At 51.0% G+C, this 20,223-nt stretch overlaps 1 protein-coding gene across 1 annotated transcript in view; it reads left to right on the top strand.

The window, feature by feature from the left end:
- Positions 1-20,223, top strand: part of FERMT1 (FERM domain containing kindlin 1) — a 96,472-nt gene that overhangs the window by 55,918 nt on the left and 20,331 nt on the right. Inside the window, exons 9-10 of the mRNA XM_088478037.1 lie at positions 3,996-4,045; positions 12,482-12,606. Of these exons, the coding sequence (XP_088334163.1) occupies positions 3,996-4,045; positions 12,482-12,606 (175 nt within the window). The remainder of the gene's footprint in view (positions 1-3,995; positions 4,046-12,481; positions 12,607-20,223) is intronic.

The following is a 20,223-nucleotide window of genomic DNA, read 5'->3' as shown; positions in this document are numbered from 1 at the left end:
TATGTAGATTGTGTGACTTGAGAAATGAGGCTTATTAAATCAATGATGTTCAATTGTTTCGCCCCCTTACACGCCTGACAGGAGCTATTCAATTGTTGCTCCTGTCGGGCGCGATCAGCTGCCAGCGCACCATTTCAGCTCGCAGCCCCAGGGGGGTGCGAGCTGAAATGGTCGAAAAGTGACCTGTTTGGGCGCCCAAATAGCACTTTTTGTGATCGCGTCCAGTACTTTGGTTGGAGGTAGCCGTTTTACGCAGCTAAACCCGACCACTATGGGCGCGATCAACCGGAAAATGGGCATCAATTGAGTAGCTCACACGATGTCACTTTAGAAGGGAGATCCGGACCACGAAAACAATTGAATACCGCCCGTTATAATAAACCACACACTACTGACTCCATGGCAGATAGGTATTGAAAAAGACACATCTTTTTTTGACAAAACCACCCTCAAGTGGTTTAATTTGGATTAAGTTTTGGATTTCTTTAAAATTGATATAAACAGCTAAAATTATGTAATTTGGACCTGTTTACAGTACATGCAATCCGAAACCCGAGATTCTGTTTTTAAATCCAAGTTACGACTTTTTGGCCTGATTCATTATGGATCGCAACTACAACAGCGTATGCAAATCGTTCGATGGCGTGTATTGCTCATGCGTATGCCATACTTACCTACTCTCCCGATTTGACCGGCAGCCTTCAGAAAACCCCCTTGAGTCCCCCCGCATCACTGCGGATCCCCCGCATCTCCATACATGTCCTCCGCAGCGGGAGGGGTCAATGACGCGATTCACACTGAATCACGTCATCGTGGCCCAGCCCCCTGCTTCACAATGCCATTAATCTCGGCATTGTAAAGAGGGGCGGGGCTACAATGATATTGTGCGGTCATGCCCTTGCTCTGCCTCCACTGCCACATCACCTCCCTCACCACGCCCCCCCTTATGCCGCGCCACGCCCCCCACCAAAGAAGCCAGGCCTGAATGCTGGCCCTGGATGTCGGCAAGTATGGCGTATGCACTGCAGTGTACGTGCGTGAGTTAGCATTGCGATTGCACTGCGATCACTCATGCAGAGGAAAGCCATCACAATGTGAGTGACGGGAGGTCAGCGTTTTGGGTGGTGGTGAAGTGGGAGTGGTTGGAGAAACGCATGCCTGCCTGTCTACTTGAAGACCGTTGCATGGGCGTGCATAAATTAGCTACTGCAGCGGCATGCGCAGCTTCAGTACTCCCTGCATACAACGAGGTTAGCAATTTCTGAGTAAGGTCGGGGCTGCTGTAATTCTGCGTGAGGGGCCGATGTTACTCCATGTTCCCGATATATACGCAGGACTGCAAGGTACTGTGGATGTGAGATAGTGGTAGTGGGAGGTCATGGGCGTCTCTATGCTGGCTGTGCAACGGCTTTGCGATTGCATGCATTAGCATATGTTCGCAGCAGGCCTCCGTAGTGAATCATCCCCAAAAGTGATCCAAGCTGGGACTCGATTCGACGCGGAACTCCAAAGTGTGGGTGTGTTCGGTTTTCAGGAAAACCGAACTGCAAATCTCTAGTTTTTATGTGTCTATGGAAAACTTTCAAACTTTACACTGTACATATAACACACACACACTGTACATATAACACACACACTGTACATATAACACACTGTACATATAACACACACAGTGTACATATAACACACACACACTGTACATATAACACACACACTGTACATATAATACACACACTGTACATATAACACACACACTGTACATATAACACACACACACATACACTGTACATATAACACACACTGTACATATAACACACACACACTGTACATATAACACACACTGTACATATAATACACACACACTACATATAACACACACACTGTACATATAACACACTGTGTACATATAATACACACACACTGTACATATAACACACACTGTACATATAATACACACACACAGTACATATAACACACACACTGTACATATAATACACACACTGTACATATAACACACACACACTGTACATATAACACACACACACTGTACATATAACACACACTACATATAATACACACACACTGTACATATAACACACACTGTACATATAATACACACACACTGTACATATAACACACACACTGTACATATAACACACACTGTACATATAATACACACACACTGTACATATAACACACACTGTACATATAATACACACACACTGTACATATAAACATATAACACACACTACATATAACACACACACACACTGTACATATGATATAACACACACACACACTGTACATATAACACACACACACTGTACATATAACACACACACATATAGGGGTCTATTTACTAAGCAGTGTTAGGAGACAGAGTGAAAAGTGATAAGAAAGTGATAAGGTGCCAGCCAATCAGCTCCCAACTGTCATCTCACAGGCTGTGTTTAAAGAATGACAGTTGGGAGCTGATTGGCTGGCACCTTATCACTTTCTTATCACTTTTCACTCTGTCTCTTAACACTGCTTAGTAAATAGACCCCATAGTGTTATATGTAAATGTAAAATTTGAATCTTGGATATCGAATTAACACACATACTGTCGGTCCTCCCTGCTACGGAGGGAGGATGAAATGTAAATTGTGCAGATTTAAAGTTGAGCATGTTCTGGATCAACTCTAAAGGCCAGATGTAAATAGTCCGCAATTTGCAGGAGCCAGCGTGATTCCCATGACATTGTCATTCTATTTAATGCAGCAATTAATTTAAAGGCAAACCAAGCTGTTGCCTTTAAACAAATTGCTGCGTTAGATCTAATGACTATCTCGCCGGCTCCCTATTAAGTTTGGCACTAAATTGCAGTGTAAGAATAAAACTGCCCATGTATATCCATGCTGCATACACAAGCAGTCAATGTTTTCCCTGTATGCAAAAACAAAACCGCATTTGCGCCCATTACATAACGGGCACGGTACAAAAAGTTGACATTCAAAATGTCGACATGGTCTGAATGTTGACATGTCAAATGTCGAAATTCACAATGTTGATATTCGCAATGTCGGCGGTGATATAGGGGTCTATTTACTAAGCCTTGGATGATAAAGTGGACGGAGATAAATTACCAGCCAACCAGCTCCGAATTGTCATTTTTCAAACACAGCCTGTAGTATGGCAGTTAGGAGCTAAATGGCTGGTACTTTATCTCCGTTCACTTTATCTCCATCCAAGGCTTAGTAAATAGACCCCATAATGTTTACATGGTGAATTTCTACACTCGGTATGTCAACAATGCTTTTTCAGCGGCGCACGGCAGCACCACATGCATGGCACTTCCCCCCCGCTCCGGATATCAGAACTGCGAAACAACATGGTCTTTCCAACTTTTAGCTGGAGTTGCTCCGAAATAACCTAAGCAAGGCGCATAATGTACTTTATAAAGCATGACATGGGCATTATTCAGATATGTACCCAATGCCACTATTTACGCAGTTAATCATGGTCGCACTAATCATGGTCGCACTAATCATGGTCGCACTTCTCACGCGGCAATGTACCTTAGCAATGCGGCTTGCAGTGGGGAGTTCTTTGCAAAGTGATTGACATTTAGGGACCATTTGGGGGCAGTTACAGGGAGTAACGCCAATAATGCGGGCATGTGGTGAATGTTTTTTGGGCATCTCTCAGCATACTACAGTGAATCTGCATGCAGAAAACTTGGCGCCAACATCTAAATCCCCGCGACCATTCGATTACTCAGATGGTCGATTACCGAAGGATCTGCGACCACCGCTGCCTGTTTGTGCGCACTTACTTGGATCTGTGACGCTGCCAGTGGGCGTCTCTCAGTACATTTCTAGGCGGTCGCACTCATTAGCATATTTTCGCACAAAGCAGTGGCGTGCGGGATCTCAGTTGCAGCTGGATTAGCGCACATCTCTGATTCTGGTCCTATGTTGTTAGCTTTTTTATAATATTGTATTTTGTTTCCTCAGGAGGATATCACAGATATACCAAAACTTGCAGATAACTTAAAACTTTTTAGGTAAGTACTTTCCACCGAAGGTAAATTCCCTGACATGCAAGAAATAGCTTTACTTACTTTACTTTTTTATTAGGTGATCTTTATTTTTATATGTGTGTGTGTGTATATATGTGTATATATATATATATATCCAAAACTGACCCGGCACTCACCAGTCCTCTCAGCCAAGAAATAGCTCAGGTGCCTTCCAAAGGGATGTAATTTCCCCTAATGCATATGCAGACGTATAATGAATGAAGGTGGCACTCAGAGACTTCAATATGCGGTGAAACAAGCACCCACAGCGGTGAAACAAGCACCCACAACGGGGATAGCTTTAATGTGACTTCATATGAAGCTATCCCCGCTATGGGTGCTTGTTTCACCGCATATTGAAGTCTCTGAGTGCCACCTTCATTCATTATACGTCTATATATATATATATATATATATATGTATATATATATATATATACATATATATATATATATATATGTTGTGTAAATATATATATATATATTTACACAACAAACATTTATTAAGAGCTTACCTATTTTACTTTTTGATTAGGTGATCTTTATTTTATATATATATATATATATATATATATTTGTTTATAGTTTCACAACAAACATAATTTTCTACTTCAGGGTCCATAGGGGGTCCACAGGGTTGACCTTGGGGGTTATAGCTGGAACAGGATCCATGGGCACCACACAGTTAAGCTTTTAGCTCCCAGGATGCACTTGGGTCCTCCTCTATACCCCGCCCCCGAGCCACAGGCACCTCAGTGTAAGCTGGTGCCCGGCCGGAGTCGGTCACCGCGCAGGGGGGCTGCAGGAGCAGCCCCCAGAAGCTTTTTTATTTATTTATTTATTTTAGTTTCTTTTACTACAGACGGCAGCGAAGGGCTGTCTGTACAGACGCCCACGCTGCTGCTCTGATCCCCGACTGGCGCCGCGACGCCAGTACTGATCTGGGGATCGCGGCGGGAGGGCAGAGTCCGTACTAGCCGGACTCTGTCTACCTCCCAGGACTGCTGCCGGAGTCGCCGGGGATGCAGGTGAGCCGCGCGTCGCTGGCTAGCGGCGGCGCGCGGAATGCCTTAAATGCAGTCCTTTAGCCTCCGGTCCTGGGGACAGACCGGAGGCTGCTGGCAGTGGCGGCGGGCCCCCCCCATAACCCGTGGGACCACTAGACCACCAGGGATAAAGGGGCAAGCGGGAAGCCAGCATCCCTGGGGTTATGGCCAGCCAGGGGAGGAAGCCTTCCCTGTCAGCGGCTCCTCCCCTCAGCTCAGCGCGCCTTTCAGCACGCAGTCTGGCGTCGCTGAGCTGCAGACTCTTCGGCCACTCCTCCTCTGAGGTCTCCAGCGGCCATTTTCTCACAGTGGCAGCGCAGATCTCTCAGGGAGCATGCGGACCGGTCCCCCTGTGTACCTCTCCCCTGATTAAGGACAGCGTACACAGCACTATAGCCCTCCCAGACACTGAATCTGGGCAGGTTGATTGTAGTGTAAAGGTGCAGTGAGTATTACTTCTGCATGGTATGTGACTTTTGCTAGTGCTGCCTGTCTGTGCTTATTTTCCGCTTACTGTCAGCTTATACCTATCCCTTTACTTCTCCTACAAGCCCTACAGGTGTGTGGGGGAGGGGCGTTTCTACTGACCTCACTTATATAGATCACGTATTTGTGAGGTCCGTCACATACAGTTGTGTGCTACTCAGTGTCATATTGTGGGCTGTTGTTCAGCACACCGGTGAGTGCGTTTTACTTCTACCCTGGTGCCAGATATATAATATATTCTGTCATGTCAGACGAGGAGGTTGAGCGCTCAGTGGCTCCGATGTTGGCCTCCTGTGGACGCTGTTCTGCAGGAGTGGATAGGGAGGATTTGTCACAGGAGGGTCTGTGTAGTCGGTGCCAGGTGGCTCCTGGCCCATCCAGACCTTCTCTGACGCAGGAACCACCGTGGGCGATGTTTTCTCAAGTGCTGGTGTCTATTGCGGACCGTCTATCGGTCCCGACTGCTCTCCCTACTAGGGCGTTACCCCAGCCGACCATCCCCCATTCCCCGGGTGTCCCGCAGTTATTGCGGAGTCCTCCTGGGTCTCAGTCGGTGGGTCCCTATGCGGGGTTGCATATGTATATACAGGCTTCCCCTGTGCCGCAGCAGCCTGTGGTACCTTTTCAGGCCCCTATGGTGACTCCTCCACCCTGGGTCGATGTGCTCTCCAACTCAGTACAAAATTTGGCGGCCGCTTCCTCGGTTTTTCAGTCAATGTTGCAGACTGACATGCCTTCTAGGGTTTCAAAACGCTCACTCATGGCACGGGCTGCTCAGGTATCGGACTCAGAGGGTTCCTCAGAGGGTTCCCTGATGACACTGACTCGGACGCCTCGGACCAGGAAATGGATACCAAGTCGTCCATTAATGTGCGAGCACTGGTTAGGGCGGTGCGAGCTATTCTTCTTATAGAAGATGAGGCACCGGTTCCTAAGTCGAAGTTTCCTAGTTTCAAAAAAACTAGGGTGGCTTCTGCGGTGTTTCCCCTGTCGGATCAGTTGACGGATCATATGGCGGTAGCTTGGCAGGCGCCCAGTAAGAGATTCCTTCCTCAGAAGCGGTTGGCTTCTAATTACCCCTTCCCTGAGGCACATTGTAAAAAATGGGAAACTCCACCGGCGGTGGATTCCCATGTCACCCGTTTAACTCGGGGCGCTACTTTACCATTACCGTCGATATCCTCGCTGAAGGATCCCACGGACAGGAAAGTTGAGACTTGTTTAAAGTCTATTTACTCCCTCTCCGGGGCGGTGGCCCGACCGTCCATGGCCATCTCCTGGGTGGCCAAGGCCATTGAGGGGTGGGCCAATGCATTGGAAGATACCTTCTCGGATGACGCTCCGGATGTCCAGCGGGCGTTGTTGGGACAGATGAGGGACGCTGCTTCTTACATTGGAGAAGCTTCTTTAGATGCTAGTCTGCTGACTTCGCGGGTATCGGCTGCAGCGGTGTCTGCCCGCCGATCCTTATGGTTGCGGTCCTGGAGAGCGGACTCTGATTCAAAGAAGGGCCTGGAGGCCTTACCTTTCAATGGGGAATTACTATTTGGTCCGGACTTGGACAAAATTGTGGATACCCTGGCTAAATCCAAGTCAGCCTTCCTCCCTTCGGCGGCACTGCCTGCTAAGGTTCGGAGTTCGGCTTTTCGTTCCTTTCGGGTTCAGGGGAAGGCGAAAGGTCAGTCCTTCCCGAGACAATCTGCGAGTAAGACTGCCTCTAAGCCCAAGAAGCAAGCCTGGAGTGCACGGCGCCCTTCTTCCAAGCAGGAAGATAAACCTGCGGCCTGATGGGACGGGCCTCCCTCTGGGGGACCTCAGAGTGGGAGGCCGACTTCTTCTATTTGCCCAGTGCTGGCACAATACCACCACGGATGCCTGGGTTCGAGAAGTGGTCTCCCAGGGGTACGCCCTGTCTTTTCGGTACAGACCACCCCACCAGTTTTTCTGCACGAGTCCTTCTCAGGACAAGACCAAGGCGTTACGGATTCAGGAGGCTATAGAGTCCTTGCTGAAAGCAGGGGTCATTGTTCCCGTTCCTCAATCACAACGAGGGACGGGGTATTATTCGTCTCTGTTTCTGGTGCAGAAACCCAATGGTTCTCATCGCCCTATCCTCAACTTGAAGTCTCTGAACAAATTCCTCAGGGTTCCCAAGTTCAGGATGGAGACGTTACGTTCCATCATTCTGGCGATGGAACCGGGGGATTACATGGTGTCCCTGGATATCCAGGACGCCTACCTCCATGTTCCGATAGCACCTTCGCACCAGCGGTATCTGAGGTTCGCTATCCTTCAACACCACTATCAGTTCCGGGCGCTACCCTTTGGTCTCTCCATGGCGCCGAGGGTGTTCACGAAGATTATGGCGGTCATGGCCGCACATCTTCGGAACCAGAATGTACGGCTGCTGCCGTATCTGGACGACCTCCTGTTGCTGGCGAGCTCCCCAGAGGTACTGCTTCAACATCTCCACCTGACGATCGCTTGCCTGCAAGCACACAGGTGGTTGATAAATTGGAAAAAGTCCTCCCTGATTCCATCACAGCGGATGGTTCATTTGGGAGCCCTGCTGGGTTCGCGTCAGCAAAGGATCTTCCTGACTCCGGAGAAGGTCGCCTCCCTACAGCTGCGGATACACAGTTGCCTGAGCAGTTGCCGCCTGTCAGTCCATTCGGCTATGAGAGTTCTGGGGTCCATGGTGTCGACATTCGACATGGTGGAATTTGCCCAGTTCCATTCCCGGCCCCTGCAGGGGCTGATTCTATCGGAATGGAATGGGTTACCTCACCGGATCCGCTCTCAGGTGCTGGTGTTGTCTCCGGACGTTCGGCAATCTTTGGCTTGGTGGCTTCAGACAGCTCATCTGGTCGAGGGGCGCCCCTTTTGGATCCCGGACTGGGTCCTGCTCACGACGGATGCCAGTCTCCGGGGTTGGGGGGCAGTGACCGGCTCATTGTCTCATTGGTCTGCGGAAGAAACTCTTCTTCCCATCAACATCCTGGAACTGAGGGCTGTATACAGGGCCCTGCAGTCATCCGGCCCCGCTCTTCACGGAAGGGCGGTACAGGTGCAGTCCGACAACGCCACCACGGTGGCGTATATCAACCACCAAGGAGGAACTCGCAGTCGGGCAGCGATGTCGGAGGTGTCTCGCATCCTGACTTGGGCGGAGGGTCACATTCCAGCGATCTCGGCGGTCTTCATCCCCGGAGTCCTCAATTGGGAAGCGGACTTCCTCAGCCGTCACGACGTGCATCCCGGGGAATGGTCACTTCACCCAGAGGTGTTTCAGCTACTCGTGGACAGGTGGGGACTGCCGGAGCTGGACTTGATGGCCTCCCGTCACAATCACAAGTTGCCCGTTTACGGGTCAAGGACAAGAGACGCAGGCGCAAGTCTGGTGGACGCGCTGTCGGTGCAATGGACGTTTCACCTGGCGTATCTGTTTCCTCCGATATCCCTACTTCCTCGGGTTCTGCGGAAATTCAAGCAGGACGGCGGCACGCTAGTGCTGGTAGCTCCGGCGTGGCCCAGACGTCCTTGGTACTCCGATCTCAGGAGCCTCTCCATCGACGCTCTGTACCTTCTTCCTCAGCGTCGGGACCTGTTGTCTCAAGGGCCCTGTCTTTACCCGGATCTGGGTCGGCTGTCTTTGACGGCGTGGCTCTTGAGACAGCCGTCTTGAGGTCTCGGGGCTTCTCCAGTTCGGTTATTGGTACCATGCTCAGGGCACGCAAGCCTGCTTCAGCACGGATTTATCACAGGGTGTGGCACACTTACTTTAAGTGGTGTGAGTCCAGAAATTATGATCCTCAGGTGTTCCGAGTTTCTAGGGTCTTGGAATTTCTTCAATCAGGATTGGACCTCGGCTTACGCCTTGCATCTCTGAAGGTTCAGGTTTCCGCCTTGTCTGTGTGGTTTCAACGGCGGATTGCAATGCTGCCGGACGTTCACACCTTTTTCCAAGGTGTTCTCAGGATCCAGCCTCCCTTTGTGCCTCCTGTGGCTCCTTGGGACTTGGCGGTGGTTCTACGGGTCCAGCAGGGTCCTCCGTTTGAGCCTCTTGAGTCGGTGGAGCTCAAGTGGCTGACATTTAAGACCGTTTTTCTCCTGGCAATTGCTTCGGCCAGGAGGGTGTCTGAATTGGGGGCGCTTTCCTGTCGCCCTCCTTTCCTGATTTTTCACCAGGATAGAGCGGTGCTACGCACTCGTCCTGAGTTTTTGCCCAAAGTGGTCTCGAAGTTCCACATTAATCAGGAACTTGTTGTGCCAGCTTTTCAGTCCCCTGATATTTCAGCTGGTGAGACTTCCTTAGATGTGGTCCGGGCGCTTAGAATCTATGTGGACCGGCCGGCTTCGGTTAGGAAGTCTGATTCCTTGTTTATCCTCTTTGGTTTTCACAAGAGGGGTTGGCCTGCCAACAAACAAACGTTAGCCCGTTGGCTTCATTCCGTTATTTGTGAGGCTTATGCACAGGAGGGTTTACCTGTGCCAGCCTCTGTTAAGGCTCATTCCACTCGTTCTGTGGGTCCCTCTTGGGCTGCTAGACGTGGCGCTTCTGCTGTTCAGCTGTGTAAGGCGGCCACTTGGTCTTCTATTCAAACGTTTTTGAGGTTCTATGCGTTTGACACCTTCGCCTCTCAGGATGCATCCTTTGGGCGCCGGGTGCTCCTTTCAGCACAGGAGCGTCCCCGCCCTTAGTTGAACTGCTTTGGGACATCCCCAAGGTCAACCCTGTGGACCCCCTATGGACCCTGAAGTAGAAAACAAGAGATATGGTAAGAACTTACCTTTGTTATCTCTGTTTCTACGAAGTCCATAGGGTCCACAGGGCGCCCGCCCTGACGCACCTGGCTTCAAATGGGCTGTGTGGCTGGTCACCGGTTTTCCGTCTCCCATTGCTGTGAGTATGGTTTCTTGTGTGTTCCAGTCTTCCTTCTCTCTGTTCCATATTCTCCTCCGGCCTAGGCTGCTTACCAACTGAGGTGCCTGTGGCTCGGGGGCGGGGTATAGAGGAGGACCCAAGTGCATCCTGGGAGCTAAAAGCTTAACTGTGTGGTGCCCATGGATCCTGTTCCAGCTATAACCCCCAAGGTCAACCCTGTGGACCCTATGGACTTCGTAGAAACAGAGATAACAAAGGTAAGTTCTTACCATATCTCTTGTTATTAATTGCTGCTTACGTTTAGTTACCACAGTTCTCTGACTGTGCAAATCTATAACACAGATAGGAAGTAATATAGTCTTTGGGAACTTAAAAGCTATAGCTTGTGCCAACAGTGTAATGATTAATCCGTCTGCTTTGAACACTTGACTTAATTACATATTTGCCAACCTGGTTACCCTGTTTTTATACAGCCTGGAGTAAGACTGTTTCCAGCATGTTTTATAATAATAATAATAATTATAATGATTATAACTAATAGTAGTAATTCATAATTATATTTAATAAGTTGTGATTCTCAAATAGATTGCTATTTTTTAGCTATTATGTGAATGAAGCTGGCCCCAGCCTGTTTGCCGCTGAAGGACCCACCTTTCTCTATACCAGCTTTATTACATTATGACTGTACTTGCAAAAGGCATTTTAAGACAGGAGGGTTCTGTGTGCCAATTTCCATTCTCCCCTCCCCATCTGATAATGTGCACAAGACAGAAAAGGCTCTAGTACAGTGCCAGAGACTGCTATCTTCTGTGCATGCAACATACAGTGTTTCATTCATATCAGGGGGACCGGGCGGTGGCTTTGGAGGAGAATAATGCTTATTAGAATGATTCCAGATAACTGCTGCATGTATTTGCGGCGGGGGAGGGGGACGGGAATATTTGTTAAGTGATACCAGATGACTGCTGCATGGTGTATGTATTTGCGGTGGGGGGGGGTGCATTCCAGCCCCCTGCAAATACATGCACCATGCAGCAGTCACCGGTTTTCCGTCTCCCATTGCTGTGAGTATGGTTTCTTGTGTGTTCCAGTTTTCCTTCTCTCTGTTCCATAAATACTACCCCCCCCCCCCCCCCCTGCAAATACATACACCATGCAGCAGTCATCTGGTATCACTTAATAAATATTATCCCCCCCTGCAAATACATACACCATGCTGCAGTCATCTGTCATCAATTAATAAATATTATCTCCCCCCCCCCCATATGTTGCAGGCTTATTCTGGTTAGACGTTTTTGTCACTGGATCGGTAAACATTTATTTGAAAACCCCCCTTTCAAAATCCTGCATTTGCCACTGCGTAACATCTCTACTTGCCCTCTTTAGAAGGATTGATACATCTCCCCCAGAGTGTGGGCACATACTTACTTCTGTCTTCAGGGGTAATCCCTTTTATGACATCACTGGGATTCCCCAACCTCTGCGTCTCAAACACATATACAGACACTCTGAATAAAAATAAAATAAAACATTACATCACAAATTCATTTGCTTAAATGTGATTAAGTGGAAGTCTCGCTGAAGAATTAGAAATTATTGGTGGAGTTACCCATATATATTGAAAATGGTCATAAGTAAGATTAATTGATCATGGAATATATATATTTTTTTTCTTGTTTCACTTATTTTATCTCTGCTATCCAACAAACAACAATACAGAAGTCAAACATTTTCCCAACAAACGTCTGTTGTGACAACAATATTACACCCTGGTGTGTAGAGAAACTGTTCACCGTTTAAACGGCACATTGGATATGGTAAAACTAGACCTGTCGTTGAGTTGTAGCAAACACCCAGTGATTAAGGGTTAATGGCAATATGTTACTTATCTTATAGGGTGAGGTGTGAAAGCACAGCAATGAGATAAAAGCTCTACTACAGCTCTTTGTGTTCTCCTTACTGTTGAAATTGTTCATCTGATAACGTATTTCTGTTTGATTTTCAGGCCTAAGAAGCTGACGCTAAAAGCTTACAAGCAATACTGGATTATTTTTAAAGATACATCGATATCCTATTTTAAAAACAAAGATGCGGGTCACGGGGAACCGATTGAAAAGTTAAATCTCAAAGGTGAGAAAATGCACAAATATATATAAACATATATATATATATATATATATATATATATATACTGTACAACTGGTAGCAGGAGAGAGTATAGGGTGGTTTGGCACTGAGGCAAAGATCCCAAATTGTGCCCATCACTGATGCCCAGGGTATAATCACATTCTGGGGCTGATGCCCAGGGTATAATCATATTCTGGGGCTGATGCCCAGGGTATAATCACATTCTGGGGATGATGCCCAGGGTATAATCACATTCTGGGGCTGATGCCCAGGGTATAATCACATTCCGGGGCTGATGGCGTTGACACTTAGAAACACCCAATGACGCGTGGAGAGAAACATCTAACACCCGTCCGAATCGCTCGAATATATGCAAAGATGCGTACGTTCGCACATATAGAGCTGCGTGCGACTTAGAATCAGGTCCGATCAGTGGTATCACTAAGGGGTGCGGATCACACTCTGGGCCTGATTCAAAGCACTCGCTCTGAATCAGGGCCCTCCTACCTAAATTTGGAGAGGCCTCTTGGACGCTCGCATAGCTGTGTGTTACCACCCACAGCTTATGCGAGCGTCCATGATGATGGTCGCGATGGTCAAGACCATCACGACCATCGGGCTTGAGATGAGACCCTGCGGTAGGGTCTCGGTGACCGCAAGCCCTGGAGTGATTTTGGCTCTATCAGAGCCAAAATCACTCCCACTGACATCACTAGTGATGTCAGTGGGGCCGGACCCAGACGGTAGGCGTTCCCATGGAAACGCCTCCATCTGGCAGCCACGCCCCTGGCACGCCCACCAAAGGGGGCGTGCTGTCACTCACCATCGACAGCACGCCCCCTTTGGTGCGAGACCCGGAGCGACAGCTTGGCTGTCGCTATCCGGGTCTCGCGCATGCGCACGACGGAGCTCCCTCCGTCGTGCGCATGCGCATTTGGGTACCAACGACCCGCTTGCGAGCGTCCTGCGCTCGCGAGCGGGTCTGATTGAGACCCTCTGTGTCACCCTCCGAGGGGGTGACATCAAAATTCTGGCTCCTCTTTAGTGAGTATTGCACCGCACCAGCTCCCAATCACTGAGGAGGAGCTGGAAGGGAAAGTCTCTGAGAGCAGCCCGGCATCTTCAGAAGTGCCAGGCACGCCTCCAGAGTGATGAAACACGGGAGTGTGCCACGAGGTCACACCCCTTTACCCGCAAGGCCACGCAGGGGGGCTATTGGAAGCATTGGTGGTCTATTGGACGCACTGGGTGTCACTGACCCCAGTGACGCCACTGGGCCTGATAAGTATATATTTCACATAAAAAACACACAGGACCTCATTCAGAGTCGGTCATTGCGGCCGCACGGTCGTACGCCACCGATATTTGCTAAACTGAGCATGCGTAAAATTCGCAATGCGCGTGCACAAACTAGCTGTTATGATCGGAAATATCTCTCTCCTTGAACTTGGCCAGGTCGTTAGTTTGAGTGACAGGATGAGGCGTTTGTGGGTGGTAACAGGGGAAGGTGCTTGTGAACGGGGGAGTGGAGATCCGAACGCAGGCGTGCCTGACTATGCAAACGGCGTTTTATGGGAGTGCATAATTAACAAAGTAGTGTCATAGCACATGTGACATGGGAGGTTTTTACACTGACTTGATCGTAGAGCTTAAGAGAGGGTATGGTCAACCTTAAGCTCTACGACCAGTTCCGATGGTTCCCGATGGTCTCGATTAATCCTTATATGCCCGGAGATGACGTGTAATGCGTACGAGAAGGGGGCGTATTTTTTGTCTTACGACCACATCCTCCCCTTGGTCGGCCAGCTAACGATCCGATCTTAAGGACGCAACTTGCAAGTGCATCATTTGCATATCCGGACCCTTTTCCCTTACGACCGTGCGGCCGCAACGACCGACTCTGAATGAGGTCCACAGTCCCCTTATTTGTTACTTCACAGCACGACACATAAATGTGTCTGCTATACGGGGCCAGTGCTACCATTAGGCAGCTGCCTAGAGCGCCGGCCACCAGAGGGCGCTGCATAGTCCCCACAGAAATAAAAGTCTCTTTCATCCTTCTTTTATAAGGGTCTTACTGCCTCATTTATCAACGAGTTTATAACTCAAAACTAGTGATAAATATCACTTTTTATGATAAATGGTGCTCCAGCCAATCAGCTCCCAACTGTCAACTGTTACAAAAATGACAGTTGGGAGCTGATTGGCTGTAGCACCATTTATCATAAAAAGTGATATTTATCGCTAGTTTTGAGTTATAAACTCGTTGATAAATGAGGCTGTTAATCAGCCACAGCCGCCTCCAGGAGCGCATTGATCGCCGGGAAAGCGGGCAACTTCCCGCTGGGCTGATCCAATTAACCCCTCTGCTGGGATGGCCAATACCGCCTGCAGCAATTCAGGATTTGCTTTCCACTCTGGAACACAAACCAGAAGCTCCCACTCTGGCTTTTGGGTGGGGGCACCACCCAAAATCTTGCCTAGGGCACTAATTTGGCTAGGGCCTGCTCTGCCTGCATCCCACTATTAACACTACTCCCATCCTGCCCCCCCAGCATTCCAAAACTATCACTACTCCCATCCTGCCCCCCTGCATCCCTCTACTATCACTACTCCCATCCTGCCCCCCTGCATCCCACTACTATCACTACTCCCATCCTGCCCCCCTGCATCCCACTAGTATCACTACTCCCATCCTGCCCCCCTGCATCCCACTACTATCACTACTTCCATCCTGCCCCCTGCATCCCACTACAGTCACTACTCCTATCCTACCCCCCTGCATCCCACTACTGTCACTACTCCCATCCTGCCCCCCCTGCATCCCGCTATTATCACTACTCCCATCCTGCCCCCCTGCATCCCACTACTATCACTACTCCTATCCTGCCCCCCTACATCCCACGACAGTCACTACTCCCATCCTGCCCCCCTGCATCCCACTACTGTCACTACTCCTATCCTGCCCCCCTGCATCCCACTACTATCACTACTCCCATCCTGACCCCCTGCATCCCACTACTATCACTACTCCCATCCTGCCCCCCTGCATCCCACTACAGTCACTACTCCCATCCTGCCCCCCTGCATTCCACTACAGTCACTACTCCCATCCTGCCCCCCTGCATCCCACTACTATCAATACTCCCATCCTGCCCCCCTGCATCCCACTACTATCACTACTCCCATCCTGCCCCCCTGCATCCCACTACTATCACTACTCCCATCCTGCCCCCCTGCATCCCACTACTATCACTACTCCCATCCTGCCCCCCTGCATCCCACTACAGTCACTACTCCCATCCTGCCCCCCTGCATCCCACTACTATAACTACTCCTATCCTGCCCCCCTGCATCCCACTACTATCACTACTCCTATCCTGCCCCCCTGCATCCCACTACAGTCACTACTCCTATCCTGCCCCCCTGCATCCCACTACTGTCACTACTCCTATCCTGCCCCCTGCATCCCACTACTATCACTACTCCCATCCTGCCCCCCTGCATCCCACTACAGTCACTACTCCTATCCTGCCCCCCTGCATCCCACTACTGTCACTACTCCCATCCTGCCCCCTTGCATCCCACTACTATCACTACTCCCATCCTGCCCCCCTGCATTCCACTACAGTCACTACTCCCATCCTGCCCCCCTGCATCCCACTACTATCACTACTCCTATCCTGCCCCCCTGCATCCCACTACAGTCACTACTCCCATCCTGCCCCCTGCATCCCACTACTGTCACTACTCCTATCCTGCCCCTCTGCATCCCACTACTATCACTACTCCCATCCTGCCCCCCTGCATCCCACTACTCCCATCCTGCCCCCCTGCATCCCACTACAGTCACTACTCCCATCCTGCCCCCCTGCATCCCACTACTGTCACTACTCCCATCCTGCCCACCTGCATCACACTACAGTCACTACTCCTATCCTGCCCCCCTGCATCCCACTACAGTCACTACTCCCATCCTGCTCCCCTGCATCCCACTACTATCACTACTCCCATCCTGCCCCCCTGCATCCCACTACTATCACTACTCCCATCCTGCCCCCCTGCATCCCACTACTGTCACTACTCCTATCCTGCCCCCCTGCATCCCACTACTGTCACTACTCCCATCCTGCCCCCTGCATCCCACTATTATCACTACTCCCATCCTGCCCCCTGCATCCCACTATTATCACTACTCCCATCCTACCCCCTTGCATCCCACTACTGTCACTACTCCCATCCTGCCCACCTGCATCACACTACAGTCACAACTCCCATCCTGCCCCCCTGCATCCCACTACAGTAACTACTCCCATCCTGCCCCCCTGCATCCCACTACTATAACTACTCCTATCCTGCCCCCTTGCATCCCACTACTATCACTACTCCTATCCTGCCCCCCTGCATCCCACTACAGTCACTACTCCCATCCTGCCCCCCTGCATCCCACTACTGTCACTACTCCTATCCTGCCCCCCTGCATCCCACTACTATCACTACTCCTATCCTGCCCCATTGCATCCCACTACAGTCACTACTCCCATCCTGCCCCCCTGCATCCCACTACTGTCACTACTCCTATCCTGCCCCCCTGCATCCCACTAATATCACTACTCCCATCCTGCCCCCCTGCATCCCACTACTATCACTACTCCCATCCTGCCCCCCTGCATCCCACTACAGTCACTACTCCCATCCTGCCCCCCTGCATCCCACTACTGTCACTACTCCTATCCTGCCCCCCTGCATCCCACTACAGTCACTACTCCCATCCTGCCCCCCTGCATCCCACTACTGTCACTACTCCTATCCTGCCCCCCTGCATCCCACTACTATCACTACTCCCATCCTGCCCCCCTGCATCCCACTACTATCACTACTCCCATCCTGCCCCCCTGCATCCCACTACAGTCACTACTCCCATCCTGCCCCCCTGCATTCCACTACAGTCACTACTCCCATCCTGCCCCCCTGCATCCCACTACTATCACTACTCCCATCCTGCCCCCCTGCATCCCACTACTATCACTACTCCCATCCTGCCCCCCTGCATCCCACTACTATCACTACTCCCATCCTGCCCCCCTGCATCCCACTACTATCACTACTCCCATCCTGCCCCCCTGCATCCCACTACTATCACTACTCCCATCCTGCCCCCCTGCATCCCACTACTATCACTACTCCCATCCTGCCCCCCTGCATCCCACTACAGTCACTACTCCCATCCTGCCCCCCTGCATCCCACTACTATAACTACTCCTATCCTGCCCCCCTGCATCCCACTACTATCACTACTCCTATCCTGCCCCCCTGCATCCCACTACAGTCACTACTCCCATCCTGCCCCCCTGCATCCCACTACTGTCACTACTCCTATCCTGCCCCCTGCATCCCACTACTATCACTACTCCCATCCTGCCCCCCTGCATCCCACTACAGTCACTACTCCTATCCTGCCCCCCTGCATCCCACTACTGTCACAACTCCCATCCTGCCCCCTTGCATCCCACTACTATCACTACTGCCATCCTGCCCCCCTGCATTCCACTACAGTCACTACTCCCATCCTGCCCCCCTGCATCCCACTACTATCACTACTCCCATCCTGCCCCCCTGCATCCCACTACAGTCACTACTCCCATCCTGCCCCGTGCATCCCACTACTGTCACTACTCCTATCCTGCCCCCCTGCATCCCACTACTATCACTACTCCCATCCTGCCCCCCTGCATCCCACTACTATCACTACTCCCATCCTGCCCCCCTGCATCCCACTACAGTCACTACTCCCATCCTGCCCCCCTGCATTCCTCTACAGTCACTACTCCCATCCTGCCCCCCTGCATCCCACTACTATCACTACTCCCATCCTGCCCCCCTGCATCCCACTACTATCACTACTCCCATCCTGCCCCCCTGCATCCCACTACTATCACTACTCCCATCCTGCCCCCCTGCATCCCACTACAGTCACTACTCCCATCCTTCCCCCCTGCATCCCACTACAGTCACTACTCCCATCCTGCCCCCCTGCATCCCACTACTGTCACTACTCCCATCCTGCCCCCCTGCATCACACTACAGTCACTACTCCTATCCTGCCCCCCTGCATCCCACTACAGTACTCCCATCCTGCCCCCCTGCATCCCACTACTATCACTACTCCCATCCTGCCCCCCTGCATCCCACTACTATCACTACTCCCATCCTGCCCCCCTGCATCCCACTACTGTCACTACTCCTATCCTGCCCCCCTGCATCCCACTACTGTCACTACTCCCATCCTGCCCTCTGCATCCCACTATTATCACTACTCCCATCCTACCCCCTTGCATCCCACTACTGTCACTACTCCCATCCTGCCCACCTGCATCACACTACAGTCACAACTCCCATCCTGCCCCCCTGCATCCCACTACAGTCACTACTCCCATCCTGCCCCCCTGCATCCCACTACTATAACTACTCCTATCCTGCCCCCTTGCATCCCACTACTATCACTACTCCTATCCTGCCCCCCTGCATCCCACTACAGTCACTACTCCCATCCTGCCCCCCTGCATCCCACTACTGTCACTACTCCTATCCTGCCCCCCTGCATCCCACTACCGTCACTACTCCTATCCTGCCCCATTGCATCCCACTACAGTCACTACTCCCATCCTGCCCCCCTGCATCCCACTACTGTCACTACTCCTATCCTGCCCCCCTGCATCCCACTAATATCACTACTCCCATCCTGCCCCCCTGCATCCCGCTACTATCACTACTCCCATCCTGCCCCCCTGCATCCCACTACAGTCACTACTCCCATCCTGCCCCCCTGCATCCCACTACTATCACTACTCCCATCCTGCCCCCCTGCATCCCACTACAGTCACTACTCCCATCCTGCCCCCCTGCATTCCACTACAGTCACTACTCCCATCCTGCCCCCCTGCATCCCACTACTATCACTACTCCCATCCTGCCCCCCCGCATCCCACTACTATCACTACTCCCATCCTGCCCCCCTGCATCCCACTACAGTCACTACTCCCATCCTGCCCCCCTTCATCCCACTACTGTCACTACTCCCATCCTGCCCACCTGCATCACACTACAGTCACTATTCCCATCCTGCCCCCCTGCATCCCACTACTATCACTACTCCCATCCTGCCCCCCTGCATCCCACTACAGTCACTACTCCCATCCTTCCTCCCTGCATCCCACTACTGTCACTACTCCCATCCTGCCCCCCTGCATCCCACTACTATCACTACTCCCATCCTGCCCCCTGCATCCCACTACTATCACTACTCCTATCCTGCCCCCCTGCATCCCACTACTATCACTACTCCCATCCTGCCCCCTGCATCCCACTACTATCACTACTCCTATCCTGCCCCCCTGCATCCCACTACTATCACTACTCCCATCCTGCCCCCCTGCATCCCTCTACTATCACTACTCCCATCCTGCCCCCCTGCATCCCACTACTATCACTACTCCCATCCTGCCCCCCTGCATCCCACTAGTATCACTACTCCCATCCTGCCCCCCTGCATCCCACTACTATCACTACTTCCATCCTGCCCCCTGCATCCCACTACAGTCACTACTCCTATCCTACCCC

This window comes from Taudactylus pleione, unplaced genomic scaffold, assembly GCF_031769625.1.
Source record: "Taudactylus pleione unplaced genomic scaffold, aTauple2 ptg000206l, whole genome shotgun sequence".
Lineage (NCBI taxonomy): Eukaryota > Metazoa > Chordata > Amphibia > Anura > Myobatrachidae > Taudactylus > Taudactylus pleione.
The sequence above is the reverse complement of the archived record's forward strand: the minus strand, read 5'-3'. Positions and strand labels throughout refer to the sequence as shown.